At 38.0% G+C, this 20,249-nt stretch overlaps 1 protein-coding gene across 20 annotated transcripts in view; it reads right to left on the bottom strand.

The window, feature by feature from the left end:
* The window catches only part of ATP8B4 (ATPase phospholipid transporting 8B4 (putative)), a 285,562-nt gene that overhangs the window by 67,501 nt on the left and 197,812 nt on the right, over positions 1–20,249 (bottom strand). For 19 of the 20 annotated variants that reach the window (XM_021095810.1, XM_021095809.1, XM_021095798.1 and 16 more), the window contains 2 exons: positions 15,676–15,864; positions 2,841–2,956 (listed from right to left, as the gene is read on the bottom strand). In XM_021095810.1, the coding sequence (XP_020951469.1) occupies positions 2,841–2,956; positions 15,676–15,864 (305 nt within the window). The remainder of the gene's footprint in view (positions 1–2,840; positions 2,957–15,675; positions 15,865–20,249) is intronic. The other variant, XM_021095845.1, reaches the window with a different exon arrangement.

Genomic DNA, 20,249 nt, shown 5'->3' with positions numbered 1-20,249 from the left:
AGCATTATATTGGTTTCTGACCTATCCTCTGCCTGATGGGAGCACTACTGGCAATGAGAAGGACCCAGCCTTCTTCATGGCCCATAGCCCTCAAGTAAAAGGTAGGAGGCTCTCCCTAGGGGCTACAGCATGACATCTCACCAAAGTCTTGCCTCCTTCCCCTTAATAACGCAGTCACATATAAAGATAACTTCCTACTTTTGTTTATGTTTGAAAATGTCCATAATAATAAAAAGTTAAAAGTCAATAAAATAGATGAATACATAGATGTTAGAATAGACGTTTAAGGATATTAATTAAAGCTATAGGGAAAGAGAGAGAAAGGCAGAAAAGTTAGTATGTTTGCTTCTGGGAAGTAGTACTAGAGGTGAAGGCTGACTTTTACTTTTCATCCTAGAACTTCTATAATAAAAAAAAATTTTTTTGGAGTACCCACTGTGGCTCACCAAGTTAAGAACCTGACATAGTGTCCATGAGGATGCCTGTTTGATCCCTGTCTTCACTCAGTGGGTACTGCCTCAAGCTACAGCACTGGTCATAGATGCAGCTCAGATTCCACATTGCCATGGCTATAATTCGACCCCTAGCCCAGGAACTTCCATATGCCACAGCTGTGGCCCTAAAAAAAATCATAAATGTATGAAAATAATTTTTGCTGCATTAAAGTCTAATCTTAATAATAAAATTATTTGAAATTTTAAAAAGACCACCAAGTCAAGACAGTTTTTTTTAAAAAAACATTATTTTTTTAGAAACTATTTTCTAAGGAGTTGGTATTTCCTCATAGATCAAATTGATTGGAAGATCATGCTCTTCCTTTAGCATGAATAAGATTTATCCTGGAGCTTTAGACTTCTGATAGGAAAAGAAATGAATAAATAAATAAAAATAGGAGACTGGTGTTTGCTCAGTGTTTCACACAGCCACAATAGCTAGAAATACATGTTGAATGCTTGGGGAAATGCTAAAACCTCCCACTTTGCTGAGGCCTCTGGTGGTCATTTTACAGGCCTCTACACTGTGAGCATTTTTACTGCCATTTCTGCTCCTTCGGGCATTGCCACTGACTATGTCTTCTCTGCTGTGTTCTGGCTTATGGGACCGACATAGGTTTGCATTCAGACACAAATAAAACTGTGACACACCCTAATTAGGTAAATGGAAAGAAAATCAGTGTATGCTGCCATGATGTAGTTTGGGCCAGAGAGACCATGAGAAAAAGTATCTACATTTATCTCATAGGCAGTTGGTAGCTCTTTGGACATCGCAATCACATTTTATAAGCCCTTCCTTCCAAGACCACCAACCACTAGGCTCCCTACTGATCTGAAAATCTAGTTACTGCCTTTTAACGATCTTTTGTACTCTTAATTTGCACAAACACTTCTTTGCCTTTAACTTGTGTCCCCACTGGGTATTACCAGTGCCTTCTTCTCTGTTCTGCACAGAAGTGAATCAATTCTAAGATGACACTACAAAAGGGGACAGATGATTTAAGTTATTTAATTAGTGCATTAAACACAAGTTGAATCCTAAATGAACACTTGAGCAAGGTTTTTTTCTATCATTAAACAATTCAAAAATTAAAAATTAAACATTACTTTAAAACTTCAGAATTTAGAATTCAAGACGAATAAAGTTAAGGAAGCAAAAGCATGTCAAACTGATACTATCTGAAAAAAAAATCTTTTGCATGGAAATGTAAAATGATCAAATTATGCTTCCCGTACTTTAGTATAAAAATCTAAGACTTTGGTGTTTGAGCAATGGCAAAATCAAATACTTATGATTCCAATGTTGTTTTCATAAAAAAAAAATCAAAAAGACCATGCTGGCTTTCTGGAAGAGATTAAAAGAATTGGAAAGACAAAAAAAAAATAGCTATGTTTGTAACCAATATTACCAAGCCACTATTCTTTAAAGTCAGAGGTTTTTATTTATTTGTTTGTTTGTTTTTTAAAGATTTGGGGAATGTTTTGTATTAAATATAGGGCTTGACAAAGAAAATTAATCCTCAATAATTTTTTGAAAGGTGAGACACCAAGGAAGAAATAAGAGTTTCAACCAGTTACCTTTAAATTTCGTATTGGGCTAAACAGACCCTCAAACAAATACTATGAAGACCCTTGAGTCTCAGGTTTAAGTCATATAATGTTTGTATTAATCCATACACCTTTTTGCAGAATAGTAATAAAAGGGGGTGCCAAAGACCATCCCCACTCCCTTTAAAAAGCTTTTGGAAATAAACTAAGCATAGTCTCAGGATGTACACATTTTGTAGCTTCAACCTAGGGAACATTAGTAGTCGCAGTTTATAACTTGAATAAAAGGACCCTCAGAGGAGAAAGTTGACTACAGAGATTATTTTCCTCACTATACAAACATTACCCTAAACAATTCCTTGGAGGTTCCCTGGAGATTCCATTGGTATCCGACACATCAGGACACAGGGAAAGAAACTCTCCTGTTGCTCTTCCCTAAACTAGTCCAGCCACCCAGCCCCAAACTGTAGGGAGGTTAAAGCAGGTTTCCCCTGGTGTCATGAGCGTTCTCCTGACCCAAGTTCAGGAGCCCACACTTGATGGCTACTTCTCAGTTGCTGTGCATTAATCCACCTGTGATGAGACTGACCAGACTCTCAGGAGGGCAAGGAGTGGGTTCAATTGCCACTTTCTAAACATTTATTGACATAGTTTGCTGTAGAACCGTTCGCCACATGGTTTCCATTTCAGAAGTCAGATCATTTAGCTGATAGTAAAAAAAAAAAAAAAAAAAAAAAGACCTAACCATAGGAAGCAGCCAAAGGGCCGCTGCACTAACCCTAAGACAGAGGCACTTACACTGAGGTGGTCTGACGTCAAAGTCAGAAGGTCCTCGTTGGATGGATGAAGTCTTTCAAACAGAATAGTGTCTGCTCCTTTGGAATAAAGCTTTATCTGCCCTTCTGGGTTTCGTACTGAAAAGAAAAAAAGTTTGGAAAGTAGGTTATAATCAATGAAATCCATCAAAATTAGACTCTCCCTGGACTCCAGTCAGGCATTTTGAAATTAAGTATAATGTTTTAGCCAGTGGTAAAATATTCAGTACCTTTAGTTAGGAACTCGATATCTAAGTGACCTGGCTTTACCTCTGTTTTATTAACTTAGAAATATTGCATCTAGGGATAGGTGTTTTTGTTCTGATGCATAGAACCTTCCTATTTTCCTTGCCTACTATTTCTGAAATAAAGTCTTCTGTTTATTGAACATAAGTGAGAGCTTTGTTTGCCTGTCCCCTGGTATGAAATTCAAGACCGACTGTAGGAATCAGCTATCAGTGTAATGCCAAATGATCTCCATATAGAATTCAAAGCCATGGTTTATGTTTTAGTTCTCAGCCCCTGCTGGCATATTTCTTTACCTGCTTTACTCCTTGGAAAAGCCCTTTCATTCTTGGATCATAATCCTGGCTGCAAGCACAGGGGGCTTTCAAAATTAAAATTACAGTATTCTTCCCACTGTAAATCTGTATTAGCAGGGCTATATTTTTAACCTGCCCACAGGTTTGGGAATGGACAGCGTTGACTAGAGTCCAATCCCTTATCTCCAATCCTTGAGCCTTCTGCCGGCTGTCCAGAGTGCTGTCAGGCAAATCTTTCTTCAAGCCACACAATACTGGGCTACCTCTATAGGCTTGGTTTTACAACTTAGCACATACCAGGCATCTAATTATTTGTTGAATGAATAAATGAGTCAATGAGTGAATGTAAGACATAGCAACAGATGTCTTTATAGGAACTACCTACAATTTACAATTGTGATACAACTGTCTGTATCACAGCTTTATGTTCTGAACACTGACCTCACTCACGAGCATGGTCAAGTCAAAGATTAACATGTACTTTTCACTCAATTATACCTTTTCTCTAAAAACAGAATGCCCCCAAACAAATGACATAAATATTGACTACTATTAGTTTAATAGGATAGAAAGTTTAGAACTTGATTTATAAGATTGTATACTTGTATGTGTAACTGGTCACCATGCTGTATAGTAGAAAATTGACAGAACACTGTAAGCCACATAAAATGAAAAAAATAAAAAAATAAATAGAACTTGTTTTAAAGGAATATAAATAAATAAATTATTTTCCATCTAATCTATTTATTTATTTATTTATTTTTGCTTTTTAGGGCCATACCTGCAGCATATGGAAGTTCCCAGGCTAGAGCTCAAATTGGAGCTACAGCTGCCGGCCTACACCACAGCCACAGCAAAGCAGGATCCAAGCCCCATCTGCGACCTACACCACAGTTCATCGCAACACTGGATCCTTACCCCACTGAGTAGGTTCTGCCACCTTCTCTCTTGCCAGAGTATCAAATTAACCTACATGGCCTTCCTCATTCAAGTCCTGCTTCTCTCTTACCTCCTCTGTAACACAGCCAAAATCTTCTTCACACTACTGCTTAGAATCCTGCACAGCTTTCTTCTGCCCTTTGATCAAGTTTAGACTCCTTAACAAAGTATAAACAATGACCATTAAGGTCTGCCCTCTGGAGTTTCCATTGTGGCTGAGCAGGTTAAGAACCTGACGTAGTGTCCATGAGGATGCAGTTTTGATCCCTGGCCTCACTCATCTGGCGATGCCACAAGCTGCAACGTAGGTCACAGATGTGGCTTGGGTCCAGTGTTGCCATTGCTGCAGCTCTGATTCAATCCCTAGCCCAGGAACTTTCATATGCTGCAGATTTTGCTGTTAAAAAAAAAATCCCTGTTCCCAGAACTCCACATGCTATGGGGCAGCTGAAAGAAATTCCACTAATTTCATATCATGTTATTGGTACACTTCTGCCATCTCTGATGCTGACGTAGAGTTCCCATCTTTTTTTTTTTTCCCCTTTCAATTTAGTTCTAGGAGGAAAACGCTGGATAACAGTAGTCTAGTCCCAGTTTTACTCAGATGTACTCTTTACTCAGAATTTTGTTTTCTTTACTATTTCTTTGGAAGGTAAGAATTTAGGGGAGATTAAGATGGTGGAATAGAAGGACTGGAGCTCAACTTCGCTCCTAAAAACAACAAAATTCATAACTAAAGACTGAGCACCCTTCACCCAAATGGACTGGAAGCCTTAAAAAACATATCCTACTCCAGAAGAAAAAGAGGACACAAAAAGAGGTAGGACAGGCGATTTTGTGATGTAAACAACCCCATACCTCTCAGGTGGGGTGCTCCACAGACTGGAAACTAACTGGCGCACAGAGACTCACCTACAAGAGGGAGAGTTCTGAGTCCCACATCTAACTCTCACTTGTGGGGATCTGGCACACAGAGAAAGAGCCCCAGAGCATTTGGCATTGAAGGCCAGTGGAGCTAGTGTGCAGGAACTCCATGGGACTGGGGGAAACAAAGACCCCATTCTTAAAAGGTGCACATAGACTTTCACGTGCACTGGGTCCCAGGACAAAGCAAAGTCTCCATGGGAATCTGAGTCAAACCTGACAGCACTTCTTGGAGGACATCCTGGGAAAACAGGGGTGAACATGGCTTGTTGTGAGGGAAGGACATTGGAAGCAAAGCTCTTGGGAATATTCAGCAGCATGCCTTTCTCTGGAGGTGGCCATTTTGGAAAAGTCTGGCCCCATCCATCATTCAGTGCTGAGAAGCCCCAGGGCAAACAACAACCCAGGTGGGATCACAGCCCTGCCCCTCAGTAAACAGGCTGCCTAAAGACACCCCAGGCACACAGCTGCCTCTAATCCCATCCAAAGACTAAGCCCCACCCACCAGAGGGATTAGAATCGGCTCCTCCTACCAGTGGGCAGACTACAGCCCCTCCCATCAGGAAGCCTACAGCAAGACCCCTTACCAACTTCAGCCACAGGGGGGCAGACACCAGAAGTAAGAGAGGCTATAACTCTATTATCGGTAAAAAGGTCACCACACCAAAAACCTATAAAAATGAAAAGACAGAGAACTATAACTCAGATGAGGGAGAAAGAAAAAAACCCAGAAAATCAGCTAAGTCATCAGGAGATTCTCAGCCTCCAGGAAAAAGACTTTAGACTGTTGATGCTGAAGATGGTGCAAGACGTTGGAAATAAACTGGAGGCAAAGATGGATAACTTACAGGAAACACCGAGCAAAGAGATACAAGATATAAAACTTAAACAAGAAGAGACGCAAAATACAATAACTGAAATAAAAAACTCACTAGAGGCAACCAACAGCAGAATACAGGAGGCAGAAGAATGAATAAGCGAGGCGGAGGACAGATAAGTGGAAATCACGGATGTGGAACAGAAAAGAGAAAAAAGATTGAAAACAAATGAAGAGAATCTCAGAGAACTCTGGGACAATGTTAAACACACCAACATCCATATTATAGGGGTGCCAGAAGGAGAAGAGAGAGAGAAGAGAGAGAGAGAAAAAATATTCCAAGAGATAATAGCCAAAAACTTCGCTAACATGGGAGAGGAACCACTCACTCAAATCCAGGAAGTGCAATGAGTACCATATAAAATAAACCCAAGGAGGAATACCCTGAGACACATATTAATCAAACTGACCAAAATTAAAGACAAAGAGAAAACACCGAAAGCAGCAAGGGAAAAGAAACAAAAACATACAAGGGAACCCCAATAAGGTTATCAGCAGATTTTTCAACAGAAACTGTGCAGGCCAGAAGGGAGTGGCAGGATATACTTAACATGATGAAAGGAGAAAACCTCCAACCAAGATTACTTTACCCAGCAAGGCTCTCATTCAGTTTGAAGGAGAAATCAAAAGCTTCACAGATAAGCAAAAGCTGAGGGAATTCAGCAACAATAAACCAACCTTACCACAAATACTAAAGGAACTACTCTAGGCAGAAAAGAACAAGAGAAGAAGGAAAGGAAAAAGAGCAGCAAAAACAAATCCAAAGTAATTAATAAAATGGCAATAAGAACATACATATCAATAATTACCTTAAATGTTAAGGGAATAAATGCCCCAACCAAAAGACATAGAATGGCTGAATGGATACAAAAACAAGATCCAAATATATGAGCTATCTTCAAGAGACCCACCTCACTTCTAGGGACACATTCAAATTGAACGTAAGAGGATGGAAAAAAATATTCCATACAAACGGGAATCAAAAGAAAGCTAGAGAAAGCTCATTATAGACAAAATCGACTTTAAAATGAAAGATATTTTAAGGGACAAGGAAGGTCACTGCATAATGATCAAAGGATCAATCCAAGAGGAAGATAGAACAATTTTAAATATCTACACACCCAACATAGGTTCACCACAATATATAAGGCAACCGCTAACAACCTTAAAAGGACAAATCGACAATAACACAATCATAGTGGGGGACTTTACCACCCCACTTACAGCAATGGACAGATCATCCAGACAGAAAATCACTAAGGTAACACACGCCCTGAATGATGCATTAGACCAGATGGACTTAATAGATATTTATAGGACATTCCATCCAAAAGCAATAGAATACACATTCTTCTCAAGTGCACATGGAACATTCTCTAAGATTGACCATATCCTGGGCTACAAATCAAGCCTCTGTAACCTTAAGAAATCTGAAATCATATCAAGCATCTTTTCCAACCACAACGCTATATAACTGGAAGTCAATAACAAGAAAAAAACTGCCAAAAACACAAACACGTGGAGACTCAACAACACGCTACTAAACAACCAATGGATCACTGAAGAAATCAAAGAGGAAGTTAAAAAACACCTAGCAGCAAATGACAACAAAGATACGACACTCCAAAACCTATGGGATGCAGCAAAAGCCATTCCAAGAGGAACATTTATAGCAATACAAGCCCACCTCAGGAAACAAGAAAAAGCTCAAATAAACAAGCTAACTTTACATCTAAAGCAGCTCAAGAGAGAAGAACAGACAAGACCTAAAGTGAGTACAAGGAGAGAAATCATAAATATTGGAGCAGAAATCAATGAAATAGAAACAAAGAAAACCATAGAAAAGATCAATGAAACGAAAAGCTGGTTCTTTGAAAAGATCAACAAAATTGATAAACCCCTAGCCAGACTTAGCAAGAAAAAAAGACAAAGGACTCAAATCAATAAACTTAGAAATGAAAAAGGAGAAGAAACAACGGACATCACAGAAATACAAAGGATCATAGGGACTACTATATGCAACTGTATGCCAATAAAACAGAAAACCTAGAAGAAATGGACAAAGTCTTAGAAAAGTACAATCTTCCAAGGCTAACCCAAGATGAAATAGAAAAGATGAATGGACCCATCACAAGAACTGAAATTGAAACTGTGATTAAAAATCTTCCAACAAACAAAAGTCCAGGACCAGACGGCTTCACAGGTGAATTCTATCAAACATTTAGAGAAGAGCTAACACCTATCCTTATGAAACTTTTTCAAAAGATTGCAGAGGAAGGGATTCTCCCAAACTCATTCTAGGAGGCCACCACCACCCTGATACCAAAACCAGACAAAGATACCACAGAAAAAGAAAACTACAGGCTAATTTCACTGATGAACATCGATGCAAAAATCCTCAACAAAATACTAGCAAACCACATCCAACAATACATTAAAAGGATTGTACATCATGATCAAGTGGGATTTATCCCAGGGATGCAAGTGTTCTTCAACAGCCACAAATCAATCAGTGTGATACACCACATCAACAAACTGAAGCATAAAAACCACATGATCCTCTCAATAGACACAGAAAAAGCCTTTGACAAAATCCAACACCCTTTTCTAATAAAAACCCTTCAGAAAGTGGGCATAACAGGAAGCTACCTCAACATGATAAAGGCCATATATGACAAACCCACAGCAAACATCATTCTCAATGGGGAAAACCTGAAAGAATTCCCGCTGAGATCAGGAACAAGACAAGAATGTCCGCTCTCACCACTACTCTTCAAGATAATTCTGGAAGTCCTAGCCATGGCAATCAGAGAAGTAAAAGAAATAAAAGGAATCCAAATTGGAAAGGAAGAAGTAAAACTATTGCTATTTGCAGATGACATGATACTATACGTAGAGAATCCTAAAGACTCTACCAGAAAACTGTTACAGCTCATCCACGAATTTGGCAAAGTTGCAGGATGCAAAATCAATACGCAGAAATCGATAGCGTTTCTATATACTAACAATGAAAAAGCAGAAAAGGAAATTAGGGAAGCAATCCCGTTTACCATCGCATCCAAAAGAATAAAATACCTAGGAGTAAACCTACCTAAAGAGACAAAAGACCTGTTCTCTGAAAACTACAAGCCACTGATGAAAGAAATCAAAGATGACACAAATAGATGGAAAGACATACCATGCTTGTGGACTGGAAGAGTCAATATTGTCAAAATGACTATACTACCCAAGGCAATCAACAGATCCCACGCTATCCCTATCCAATTACCAAGGACACTTTTCACAGAACTTGAACAAAATATTTTAAAGTTTGTTTGGAAGCACAAAAGACCCAGAATAGCCAAAGACATCCTGGAATAGAAAAATGGAGCTGGAGGAATCAGGCTCCCGGACTTCAGACTATACTACAAAGCAACAATCATCAAAACTGTATGGTACTGGCACAAAGACAGAAATAGAGATCAGTGGAACAGCAGAGAAAGCCCAGAATTAAACCCACGCACCTAAAGCCAACTCATCTATCACAAAGGAGGCAAGGATATACAATAGAGAAAAGACAATTTGTTCAATAAGCGGTGCTGGGGAAACTGGACAGCCACATGGAAAAGAATGAAATTAGAACACCCCCTAACACCACAGGCAAAAATAAACTCCAAATGGATTAAAGACCTAGATATAAGACCAGACACTATCAAACTCCTAGAGGAAAACATAGGCCAAACACTCTCTGACATAAACGACAGCAACATCTTCTCACATCCACCTCTCAGAGTACTGAGAATTAAAACAAAAAAAGTAAACAAATGGGACCTAAGCAAACTTCAAAGTTTCTGCACAGCAAAGGAGACCCTAAACAACACGAAAAGACAACGCACAGAATGGGAGAAAATCTTTGCAAGTGAATCAACTGACAAGGGATTCACCTCCAAAATTTACATACACCTTCTGCAGCTCCATGCCAAACAAACAAACAAACAACCCCATCCAAAAATGGGCAGAAGATCTAAACAGACAATTCTCCAAAGAAGACATACGGATGGCTAAGAAACACATGAAAAGATGTTCAGCGTCACTCATTATCAGAGAAATGCAAATCAAAACCACTCTGAGGTCCCACCTTACACCAGCCAGAATGGCCATCATCAAAAGGTCTACAAACAATAAGTGCTGGAGAGGGTGTGGAGAAAAAGGAACCCTAGTACACTGTTAGTGGGATTGTAAATTGGTGCAACCACTGTGGAAAGCAGTAGGGAGATTCCTCAGAAAACTCAAACTAGAACTACCATTTGATCCAGGAATCCCACTCCTGGGCTTCTATCCAGAGAAAACCACGACTCGCAAAGACACATGTACTCCAATGTTCATTGCAGCACTATTTACAATAGCCAAGACATGGAAACAACCTAAATGTCCATCGACAGAGGAGTAGATCAAGAAGATGTGGTAGATATACACAATGGAATATTACTCAGCCATTAAAAGCAATGAAATACCAGCATTCTTAGCAACATGGATGGACCTAGAAACTGTCATGCTAAGGGAAGTCAGCCATACCATGAGACACCAACATCAAATGCTTTCACTGACATGTGGAATCTGAAAAAAGGACAGACTGAACTTCCTTGCAGAACAGATGCTGACTCTCAGATATTAAACAACTTATGGTCTCCAGAGGAGACAGTTTCGCGGGGGGGATGTGCTTGGGTTGTGGGATGGAAATCCTGTGAAATCAGATTGTTATGATCATTATACAAGTACAGATGTGATAAATTCATTTGAGTAATTTTTAAAAAAGTAAAAAAAAAATAAATAGATCTGCCCCTTTTCAGCTTATTTGCTATACTGTTTCACCGTCTTCTCCTGGATGCAACCACATAGTACGTTTTTCAATTCCGCATTCTCCTTTAGCTTCAAATTCCTGGAACATGGTAGGTAATTAACTAATATTTGCTTGATTTAGTTGAAGTATAATTATGCAAAATTCATTAAAGGCAGCAGCTATGCCTTTGTCATATAAAGGAAAGAAAAACTCATAGGTAATTTCTAAGTTTATGCTGTTAGAAAAAATACAATGTCAACACTGTTAAGAGTGATGAATAATTCTACTTCTTATCTCAACTGAATGGCTGTTCATATATCCACATACAGAGGAATGCATATCATATGTCAGTGGGATTTGTACTTTGATAACCTTTAAAAAGTTTAGGATTGAGAAATCTTTAAACATCTTGTAAGGGTTTTTCAAATGGCTATAGTGATTTATTCTTCCTTAATGATAATCTGCCACTTGCTCCTATTAATAACTATCTTTGAATTTTCTGTTTCTCTTTATGTAATTAGTAGCATTAACCCTTCTAAAACTATACTATGAGAGTCACATGTTTATCAATATAGTAGATTCTATGCCTTCTGAGAAAATTCTTTATGGAAATCTAGTTTTAATTTAGATACCTCTCTGAATTAAATCAGGGTTCTTGCCCCAGAATCCAAGAACCACTGGTACTGAAACTATACAGTCATGATTCAATGAATGATTGTCCAAAAAAATCCTGAAGGAAGAGAACACCTAGGAGGAGCAGCAGCAGCCTTCATATTAGGGTGTTGTCCCCACCAAGCCACGTGACAATCATGAGACTAGTATTGCTTTTTACCCTGTTATCAAATAGAGACTTGGCTACACTACTGGAGTCTCTTTTTTAAATTCCTCCTGATTAAAAACCAAATAGAACTGAAATGAAGCCCCAAGCCTCCACACATTCTGTGGTGGAACATTACCTTTCTTCATATGGGATTCATTAAGGCAAACATCTGATGTTTGTGGTTAGCTGAGATTTCTCCACAGCCTGTAATGGTGACCAACACTGGGGAAAAGCCAGAAGTCTCCCTGTGTAGCAATCTTAGGTTTTGTCAACACCCTCAGAGCAAAGAGAAGCAAGTTTGGGGCCAACCCAACATCAATAACACTTCCCCTGAAGGTGTAAATAGAAGAAAACTCCTGCTGATACAACCTTAGGCCAACACCTCAAGTAGCATATGCACTCATCAGCAATGCTGATGATGACTGCCTACAGCCCGTTGTCAGAAAAATAAAAGTAAACATCCTCAGATGATGCTTGATTTTACCTGCTGAGAGTAATCTCCCAGGGCTAGTTTCTGTAGAGACCAAAACCCCTACCATCACGCAAACACACACATTTTTCAGAGTAAAAACTGATTTAAAATGATGAGAAGGATATCTGCAAATTACAAAGTATTGTGTGAAATTTTGTTTAATGGACATCCTATAGAGAACCAGAACTTGCTGTGTGCTGAGCTCTGTGCTTGGCCCCAAGTAGTTTAAGAAGACTGAAGCACAGCCCCTGCCTCCAGGGAGCACCATGCTAACAGTTGGAAAAGTCATGCATAGCACAGGATTGGAATCAAACCGGTGCTATGAACAAGGTGCTCTGGGGAACAAAGGAGAATATGGTTATTTGGAGAGGAGGAAAAGAATTGAGGTGATATTTGAATCAGACATTACCAGATGAGTAGGAGTTTTCCAAGATGAGCAGTGTAGAAAAGAAGTCCAGGTTGAGGAAACAGTACATGCAAACAGTATGAAAGTACACAATGCGTGCCAAGAATGGTGAGGTCTAGTGAGGCTGGAGCACAGTTTTAATAAGTGGAAAAAAAGCAGCTTGACATCAGATTGCAAATAATCTTCAATGTTATGCTAAGGACATTCTTTAAATTCTAGGAAGCCAGAAGGGTTTCTTAAGTTGGTGATACGAAAATTGAGTCAATGTTTAAAAAAAAAAAAAAAAATACGCTGGTGTCAGCATAGAGGATTATTTCAAAGGAGAATGGTTTTAAAGATATTTCAATAATATGAGCAAGTGGTGACCAGAGCCTTAACTAAAGCAGTGGCACTTGGAATTAAGAGAAAAAAAAATGGCAGGCTTTGATGATAAAATGGGGTTTTGAGGCTACTTTTAGAAAGATCATTCTGTTGCCTTGAGAAGTAAAGACTTAGAAACAGGATGACCACTCAGAGGCCCGTAGACAAGGCAAGAGATGTTGAAGCCTGAAAGAAGAGAGTAGCAAAGTATCTCAGGGGAAAATATTTGAGGAATCTCTTAGTCTAAGGAAATGGTCCCCCAAACTGTGGTTCTCTGACCAGAAGCAAGAGCAACATCTGGAAGTTTGTTAGACATGCAAATTTTTAGGCCTCACCCCAGACTAACTGAATCAGAAACTCTGGGGCTGAGGCCCAGCAGACTGCATTTTAACAACCCCTCCCGGTGGTTCTGATAGGAGCTGAAGTTTGAGAACCCCTAATCTAGGGGCACAAAGGAGATGGAGGTAGCAAAAGCAAGGGAGCTATGACAGGGTTTAAGGCACTGGACTTTGGAGAAAAATAAACCTGCATTCAAATATTTGCTCTGCATCTTCAGGGCTTTGTAACATGTTGTATGACAATCTTCAGTAAGACACTTAAATTCTTGAGCTTTAATTTCCTCATTGCCTAAATGGGAGTAACATACTAATCCCAGAATTTAATAACATAATTTATTGGAAGTATTCAGCTCACTCACAGGCACATAGCAAAAGGTAGTAAGAACTACAGAAAAAGCAATAGTTGTGAGAAAGTTTGTTCCATATTAGACACATAAAATTTGAGGTAACCGTAACACGACTGCATGGCAGAAGCCAGGAGAAAGCTTAAAAAGTGTGTGGAGACCTCAGAGAGAGATTGAACCTGAAGAACAATATGGGAATGATACAAAATACAGGTACATGAGTGGTCAATCTGATCCAAGAAGAGCACAGGGAGTAAGAAGAGAAAAGGACATTAACACTAAAGAGGGAGATGAAGAATTGTCAGCTTGAAAAGGAGCTTTTGAAAGAAAACACGGGACAAGAGGAGAACCAAAAGCCAGCCAGGTCACAGAGGGGAAATAAGGAGTCAAGACAAAGGTCAACAGTCTCCAATCTCACTAAATTAGAAAAGATAGATAAACAGGCAGGCAGATAGATAGATGACAGACAGACAGAGAGATAAAAAATAAAGAGAGAGAAAAAGCAGAAAGATAAGGAAGAGAAGGAGGCCATTACATTGGGCAGTTAGGAGATGACTGCTAACTTCTGAGAAGCCATTCCTTCTTACACAGTGGAAGCAGAGGTGTGACTCTTACAGGCTGAAAAGAGAAATTGAAGTGAGCCTCAAACACTGACCTTGAACAATTAAGTTGCGATGGAAAGGGGAAAAATCAGTTGGCAAAAATCAGAGGTCAGAACATGAACTACATCTTTAAGGAAAGAGGATGACCACAGAGTCGCAGGCTGAAGGGAGGAGCCAGAGATGAAGAAAAAAAAGTCAGAGGCACAAGCAAGTGAGAAGGGAACAAGCAAGGAAGGAAAACAGGTGGAAACTTGAGCTTTGCAAGGGATCAAGAGAAATTTTTCTCTGAAGTAGGAAAAAGAATGAGTAAAGTTATAGCTTGAGGAGAAAGGAGGAAGATGGGGAAAGAGGTGAGGTTATGGTGTGCATCTACAAGGGCCTCTTTTTTTTTATATAAATATCAGATGAATTTAGCTTCTAGGAGTGAAGGAGATTCAGGGAAAGGTTGAGGGTTTGAAGAAAAGGCAAAGATTTAGGACATCCATTATAAGGACTGGAAAGGAGGGCAAAATAAGAACAAAAGGGACAGTAAAGCTGCACTGAGGGTTAGCACTGAGTTAGGAAAGCAAAGATTTGCTTGGAGGCTAAATACAATGACAGTGATCACTTCCAGAAATGCAAGTGAACAGGGAAAATGCATAATAATGAGGAGGGTGCTGGTGATGTTCACAAAACAACAATATCAAAAATAACTAGTATGTGCCAAGTAATTCAGGAACTCATCCTGGGCCAGTATTGTGTAGTGATTAGTCAGACTTAAATCCTAGCTAATCTATCTCAAGCTATGTGCCTTGGGAAACTTAACCTCTCTGTCTCAGTTTTGTTATCTTTAAAATGGGCATAGGGAGTTCCCATCATGGCTCAGTAGTAACTAACCCAACTAGTATCCATGAGGATGCAGGTTTAAAGCTGGCTTTGCTCAGTGGGTTAAGGATCCAGCGTGGCCATGAACCTTGGTGTAGGTCACAGACGTGGCTGGGATCCCACATTGCTGCGTCTGTGGTGTAGGCCAGCAGCTGTAGCTCCAATTAAACCACTAGTCTGAGAACTTCCATAGGATGTGAGTGCAGCCCTAAAAAGCAGAAAAGGGGGGGCATAAAAATAATAGTACCTACCTTATAGGGTTGCTGTGACAATTCAGTCAGTTAATTCATGTAGAGCATTTGTAATGGTGCTAGACACAAAATAACCACTTGTTACATGTTAGTTATACTCAACCCTGCCAAGCTAAGGCTATGTTGGGGATGACAGAAGTTCATGAAGTTAACACCACAACTCTTAGCACATAGCCAAGGATGAAATCATCCTTGAGAAAGTTTCAATATCACTACAGAACTATTAAAAGATCAAAAATACTCTGGGCCACCAACCATACCTATGACAGACATCCTTTTTCTGAAATTGTTGAAATCCAAAAAGGCAAGCAATTGATAAGTAGCTAGTGTTCCCAACTCTTCTATTGTTATTGTCTCTGGGGTCCGAGACTTAAAAATGAACCCCAAATTTTTTGCAGCAGTCACTAAGGCCCCTTCATCAGGTGATTGAACTTGGTAAATCAGCTGTCCTAAAACAGAAAGAAACAAGTGGATTAAATAACAACAAAAAAGTACAGTAAAAAAGAGAAAAGAAACAAATGTATTAATACCGAGAATAATAACATTCATAGAATATCCATACAATTCCAACTCATTCTATAACACATCCAACCCAAGTGTCATCTCTAGAAATCAGACCTTTTCCACTACAATCAGCTGACCAGGTGCCTGTCCTGTGGACTACCACAGGACACCATGTACACCACCACTGGAGCCCTTACAAGAGTCACATTATGGGAAAAGTATTCCTGAGAATGCCTCCCGACTATGCTGAAAGCTTCTTAGGTCAGAGCCACACTATATTTTTAGTGACTAGAAATGTGCCATGAAAACAACCTAAATGTCCATTGACAGATGAATGGATTAAGAAGATGTAATACACACACACACACACACACACACACACGGAATACTACTTAGCCATAAAAAAGAACAAAATAATGCCATTTGCAGCAACATGGATGGAACTAGAGACTCTCATACTAAGTGATGTAAGTCAGAGAGAGAAAGACAAATACCATATGATATCATCTGTATCTGGAATCTAATATATGGCATAAATGAACCTTTCCACAGAAAAGAAAATCATGGACATGGAGAACAGAACTTGTGCTTGCCAAGGGGGGAGGGGGAGAGAGTGGGATAGACTGGGAATTTGGGATTAATAGATGTAAACTATTGCCTTTGGAATGGATAAGCAATGAGATCCTTCTGTATAGCACTGAGAACTATATCTAGTCACTTATGATGGAGCATGATAATGTGAGAAAAAGGAATGTATATGCGTATGTGTGATTGGGTCACCTTGCTGTACAGCAGAAAATTGACAGAACACTGTAAACCAGTCATAATGGAAAAAAAATTAAAAATCATTAAATTTTAAAAAAAGAAATGTGCTGTGAAACTTTAACCCACTAAAACACTAAATACGTATTAACTCACATAATCCTCATGGCAACAATTTGAAGTTGGGATTATTAAGATTATTACAGACAGACCTTGGAGATACTACAGTGGTTCCAGACCACTGCAATAAAGCAAATTGCAATAAAGCGAGTTGTATGAATTTTTTGTCTTCCCAGTACATATAAAAGTTACATTTACATTATATTCTACTCTATTAAATGTGCAACAGCATTATATGTAAGAATATACATACTTAATTTAAAACACTTTATTGTGGAAAAGTATCAATCATCATCTGAGCCTTCAGCAAGTCATAATTTTTGCAAGAGTAACATCAAGGATCACTGATCATGGATCACTATGACAAATAACGAAAAGGTTTGAAATACTGTAAGAATTAACAAAATGCAATATAGAGAAAGTGAGCAATTACTACTGGAAAAATGGTGCCAAGAGACTCGCTTAATGCAGAGTTACCACGAACCTTCAATTTGTAAAAAATACAGTATCTGTGAAGTGCAATAAAGTGAAGCACAAGAAAACAAGATATGCCTGTATTTCCATTCTACACTGGTGAAATGTATGACTAAAAATGCTATGTGAATTTTGCAAGAGCACACAGCTAGAGTGATGGAGCAGATATTCCAAAATTCCCCTTCAGTCTGTTACTAATGACAATTTTATGAGAACATATACAAAACAAATCACTTGAAATGTAAGGAATCAAACCAGGATATTAATTATTAGTATCTGGTGTTGTGTATGTGCTGGAGTGGAAGTAAGAGGGGAAAAAAGAGAGAAAAGACTGAGGTCAAGAGGGAAAAATACATAAAAACGAGCATGAATAAAGTAAGCTCTTCTATATAAAATTACTGTTTTATGTAAAAATAAATTAGAAAAAGTAAGCATAACTAAGTAAATGTTTATTGACTTACAAGACAAACTGTTAAGAAAACTGGTTGCATATTAATTTATATACTATGATTCCTTTTTGTTTATACATATATATTTTATATACATGAGCAAGTAGAAAGTATGAAATGATGCACATCTAATGTTAACATTAGTTACTCCTGTAGAGGTGGAATTGAAGTTCAAGGAAGAAATTATTACCTTTACCTTGATAAATCTTTGTATTGTATGGTTTCACTTGCTATAATAGGCACAAATTAGTTTTTGAAATTCCAAAAAGAAAAAAATTAAAGCAATTACTTGATCAACCTATGAAATGCTAACTTTCCCTTCTGGTAACACAGGAGATCAGGTGCCAGGACCAACCTCCCCTGCTACAAATAGCTAAGATTCTGTAAATACAAAACATCTTAATATTTTTGAATGCAACCATTACTGGCAAGAAAGCATTAGTTGTTCAGGTCAAAGACAGAAAAAGATACAGTTTGAATAAAGGAAGGGCATTTTCTAAACAAAGAGAATTTGATCATTGGTTTCTGGTCTTTCTGGGCTTTGGTTTAAAAAGACATAGGCTAAGGAAAGAAATCTAATGAGAGACCACCTCTTAAACCAAGACCCTCAAATATACTCTCTAAGCATAAAGGTAAATTGGAAATTGGCACCCACTTTAAGAGTGCCTGTAAAGAAAACTGCCTTTTTTTTTTGAGAGCAAGGACTCTAACAGATGTTTGTACCTCAATGTTCTCAAGGACATTGTTCACAACAGCCAAAAGGTGGAAATGCCCAAATGTCCATTGACAGATGAATGGCCCAACAAAATGTGATAAACATATACAATGGAACATTATTCAGCCTTAAAAAGGAATGAAATTCTGATATATGCTACAGCATGGATGAACCTTAAAAAAAACATTATGCCAAGTAAAATAAGCCAGACATAAAAGAATAGATAACATATGATTCCACTTTGAGAAATCTAGAAGAGTAAAGTTGATACAGAAAGTAGAATAGTGGTTATGAGGGGCTAAGGGGAAGAGGAATGTGAAGCTATTGTTTAATAGGTAAAGAGTTTTGGTTTGGAATGATTAAAAGGTTCTAAAATGCATAATGGTGATGGCTGAATAAGAATGTGAATACCAGTGAATTGCATGCTTAATAGTGTTTACAATGGTAAATTTTATGCTCCGTAAATTTTATTACAATTTTAAAAACCAAATGGGAAATATTAAGTGATAAGTTCTATGATTTTGATTTTTCTAATATACATCATCAAGCAAAAACAGATGGGTCCATCACAAGGCCATTTATCCTGTGTGGAAAACTGCATTTTTATAAGAAAAAAAAAAGCTGCTGAAAATTTGTGACTCCCATGTATATTTGCATTCTAAATTCAAAATACCTGGGTGACCTGAAAAAAGGCAAACTGAATTAATTTGTTTCTATATTAGAACACTGACTAAAGCAAATGCAAATGCTTTCTTGTAGAAACCAGCCTTCTGCTCAGGACCCAAAGAGTTTCTACAAATAAAGTTCCAAATAAAATTGCCATCTCACAGTTGAAAAATCAATAAAATAACAATAAACAAGATATAATTATAACCAACAAAAATAACAGAAGGTATAATAGTTGGAAAAACTTTAGATATCAGAATTATCATAAATACTACATACAAATATTTAGTGGACTTCAAAAAATAAAAGAGGCATGAAATTAAGCAAATTTGAAAAAGAATTAAAGACCTTGCAGAAATCAAAAACAGCAAATTAAATACTACTGAAGAAAGAACTAGTGTACAGGAAAACATGGAGAAAATTGTGGAATACATTCCAGAGAGACAAATAAATGGGGAAAACTGAGAGAATTATTAAAAGGCATAGAGAATAGAGAGAAAACATTTAACACTGAAGATCTAATATGAAAGGGAAAATGAGTCAGGGGCAATACTTGAAGAAATATATGGCTGAGGAAACTCCAGAACTGATTTAAAAAAAAATGACATTCTATAGCTTCAAGAATATCAGTGAATCCTCAGCAATACAAATATCTTTAATATTCACACCTACACTAAGAACATGAAAGAGGAAGAAATCTCAAAAGCAGTCAAGTAGAAAGGACTAATTATATTCAAGCTATAATCAGACTGACAGCTGACTATATAGCAACAGAAATAGCAGCCTGAATATAGTGGAATATCTTCAGTGTGCTGAAAAAAATTGTCACTTTAGATTTTTACACACAGCAAAACATCATTCCAAGGATAAAGGTGAAATAAAGTTTTCAAACAAAGTTTTTGAGAGTTTGCTACCAATAGACTCTCCTTAAAGGAAATTAAAAAGAATACACTTTTGGTCAACAGAAGATTAGAGCTTGGACAATGGTTAAGGAGCATAGAAACAAGTAAATATATGAATAAATCTAAGAAAACTATCAAAACCCATAAAAATAACATCTTGTGGGACTAAAAAGAAGAAAATACATGAAAAAGATTTATTAGTATTGAAAGGTATTAAAGTCCTTATTTTGTTTAAAAAGGCT

The sequence above is a fragment of the Sus scrofa genome, chromosome 1 (assembly GCF_000003025.6).
Source record: "Sus scrofa isolate TJ Tabasco breed Duroc chromosome 1, Sscrofa11.1, whole genome shotgun sequence".
Lineage (NCBI taxonomy): Eukaryota > Metazoa > Chordata > Mammalia > Artiodactyla > Suidae > Sus > Sus scrofa.
This window is presented reverse-complemented; position numbering and strand designations above follow the sequence as displayed.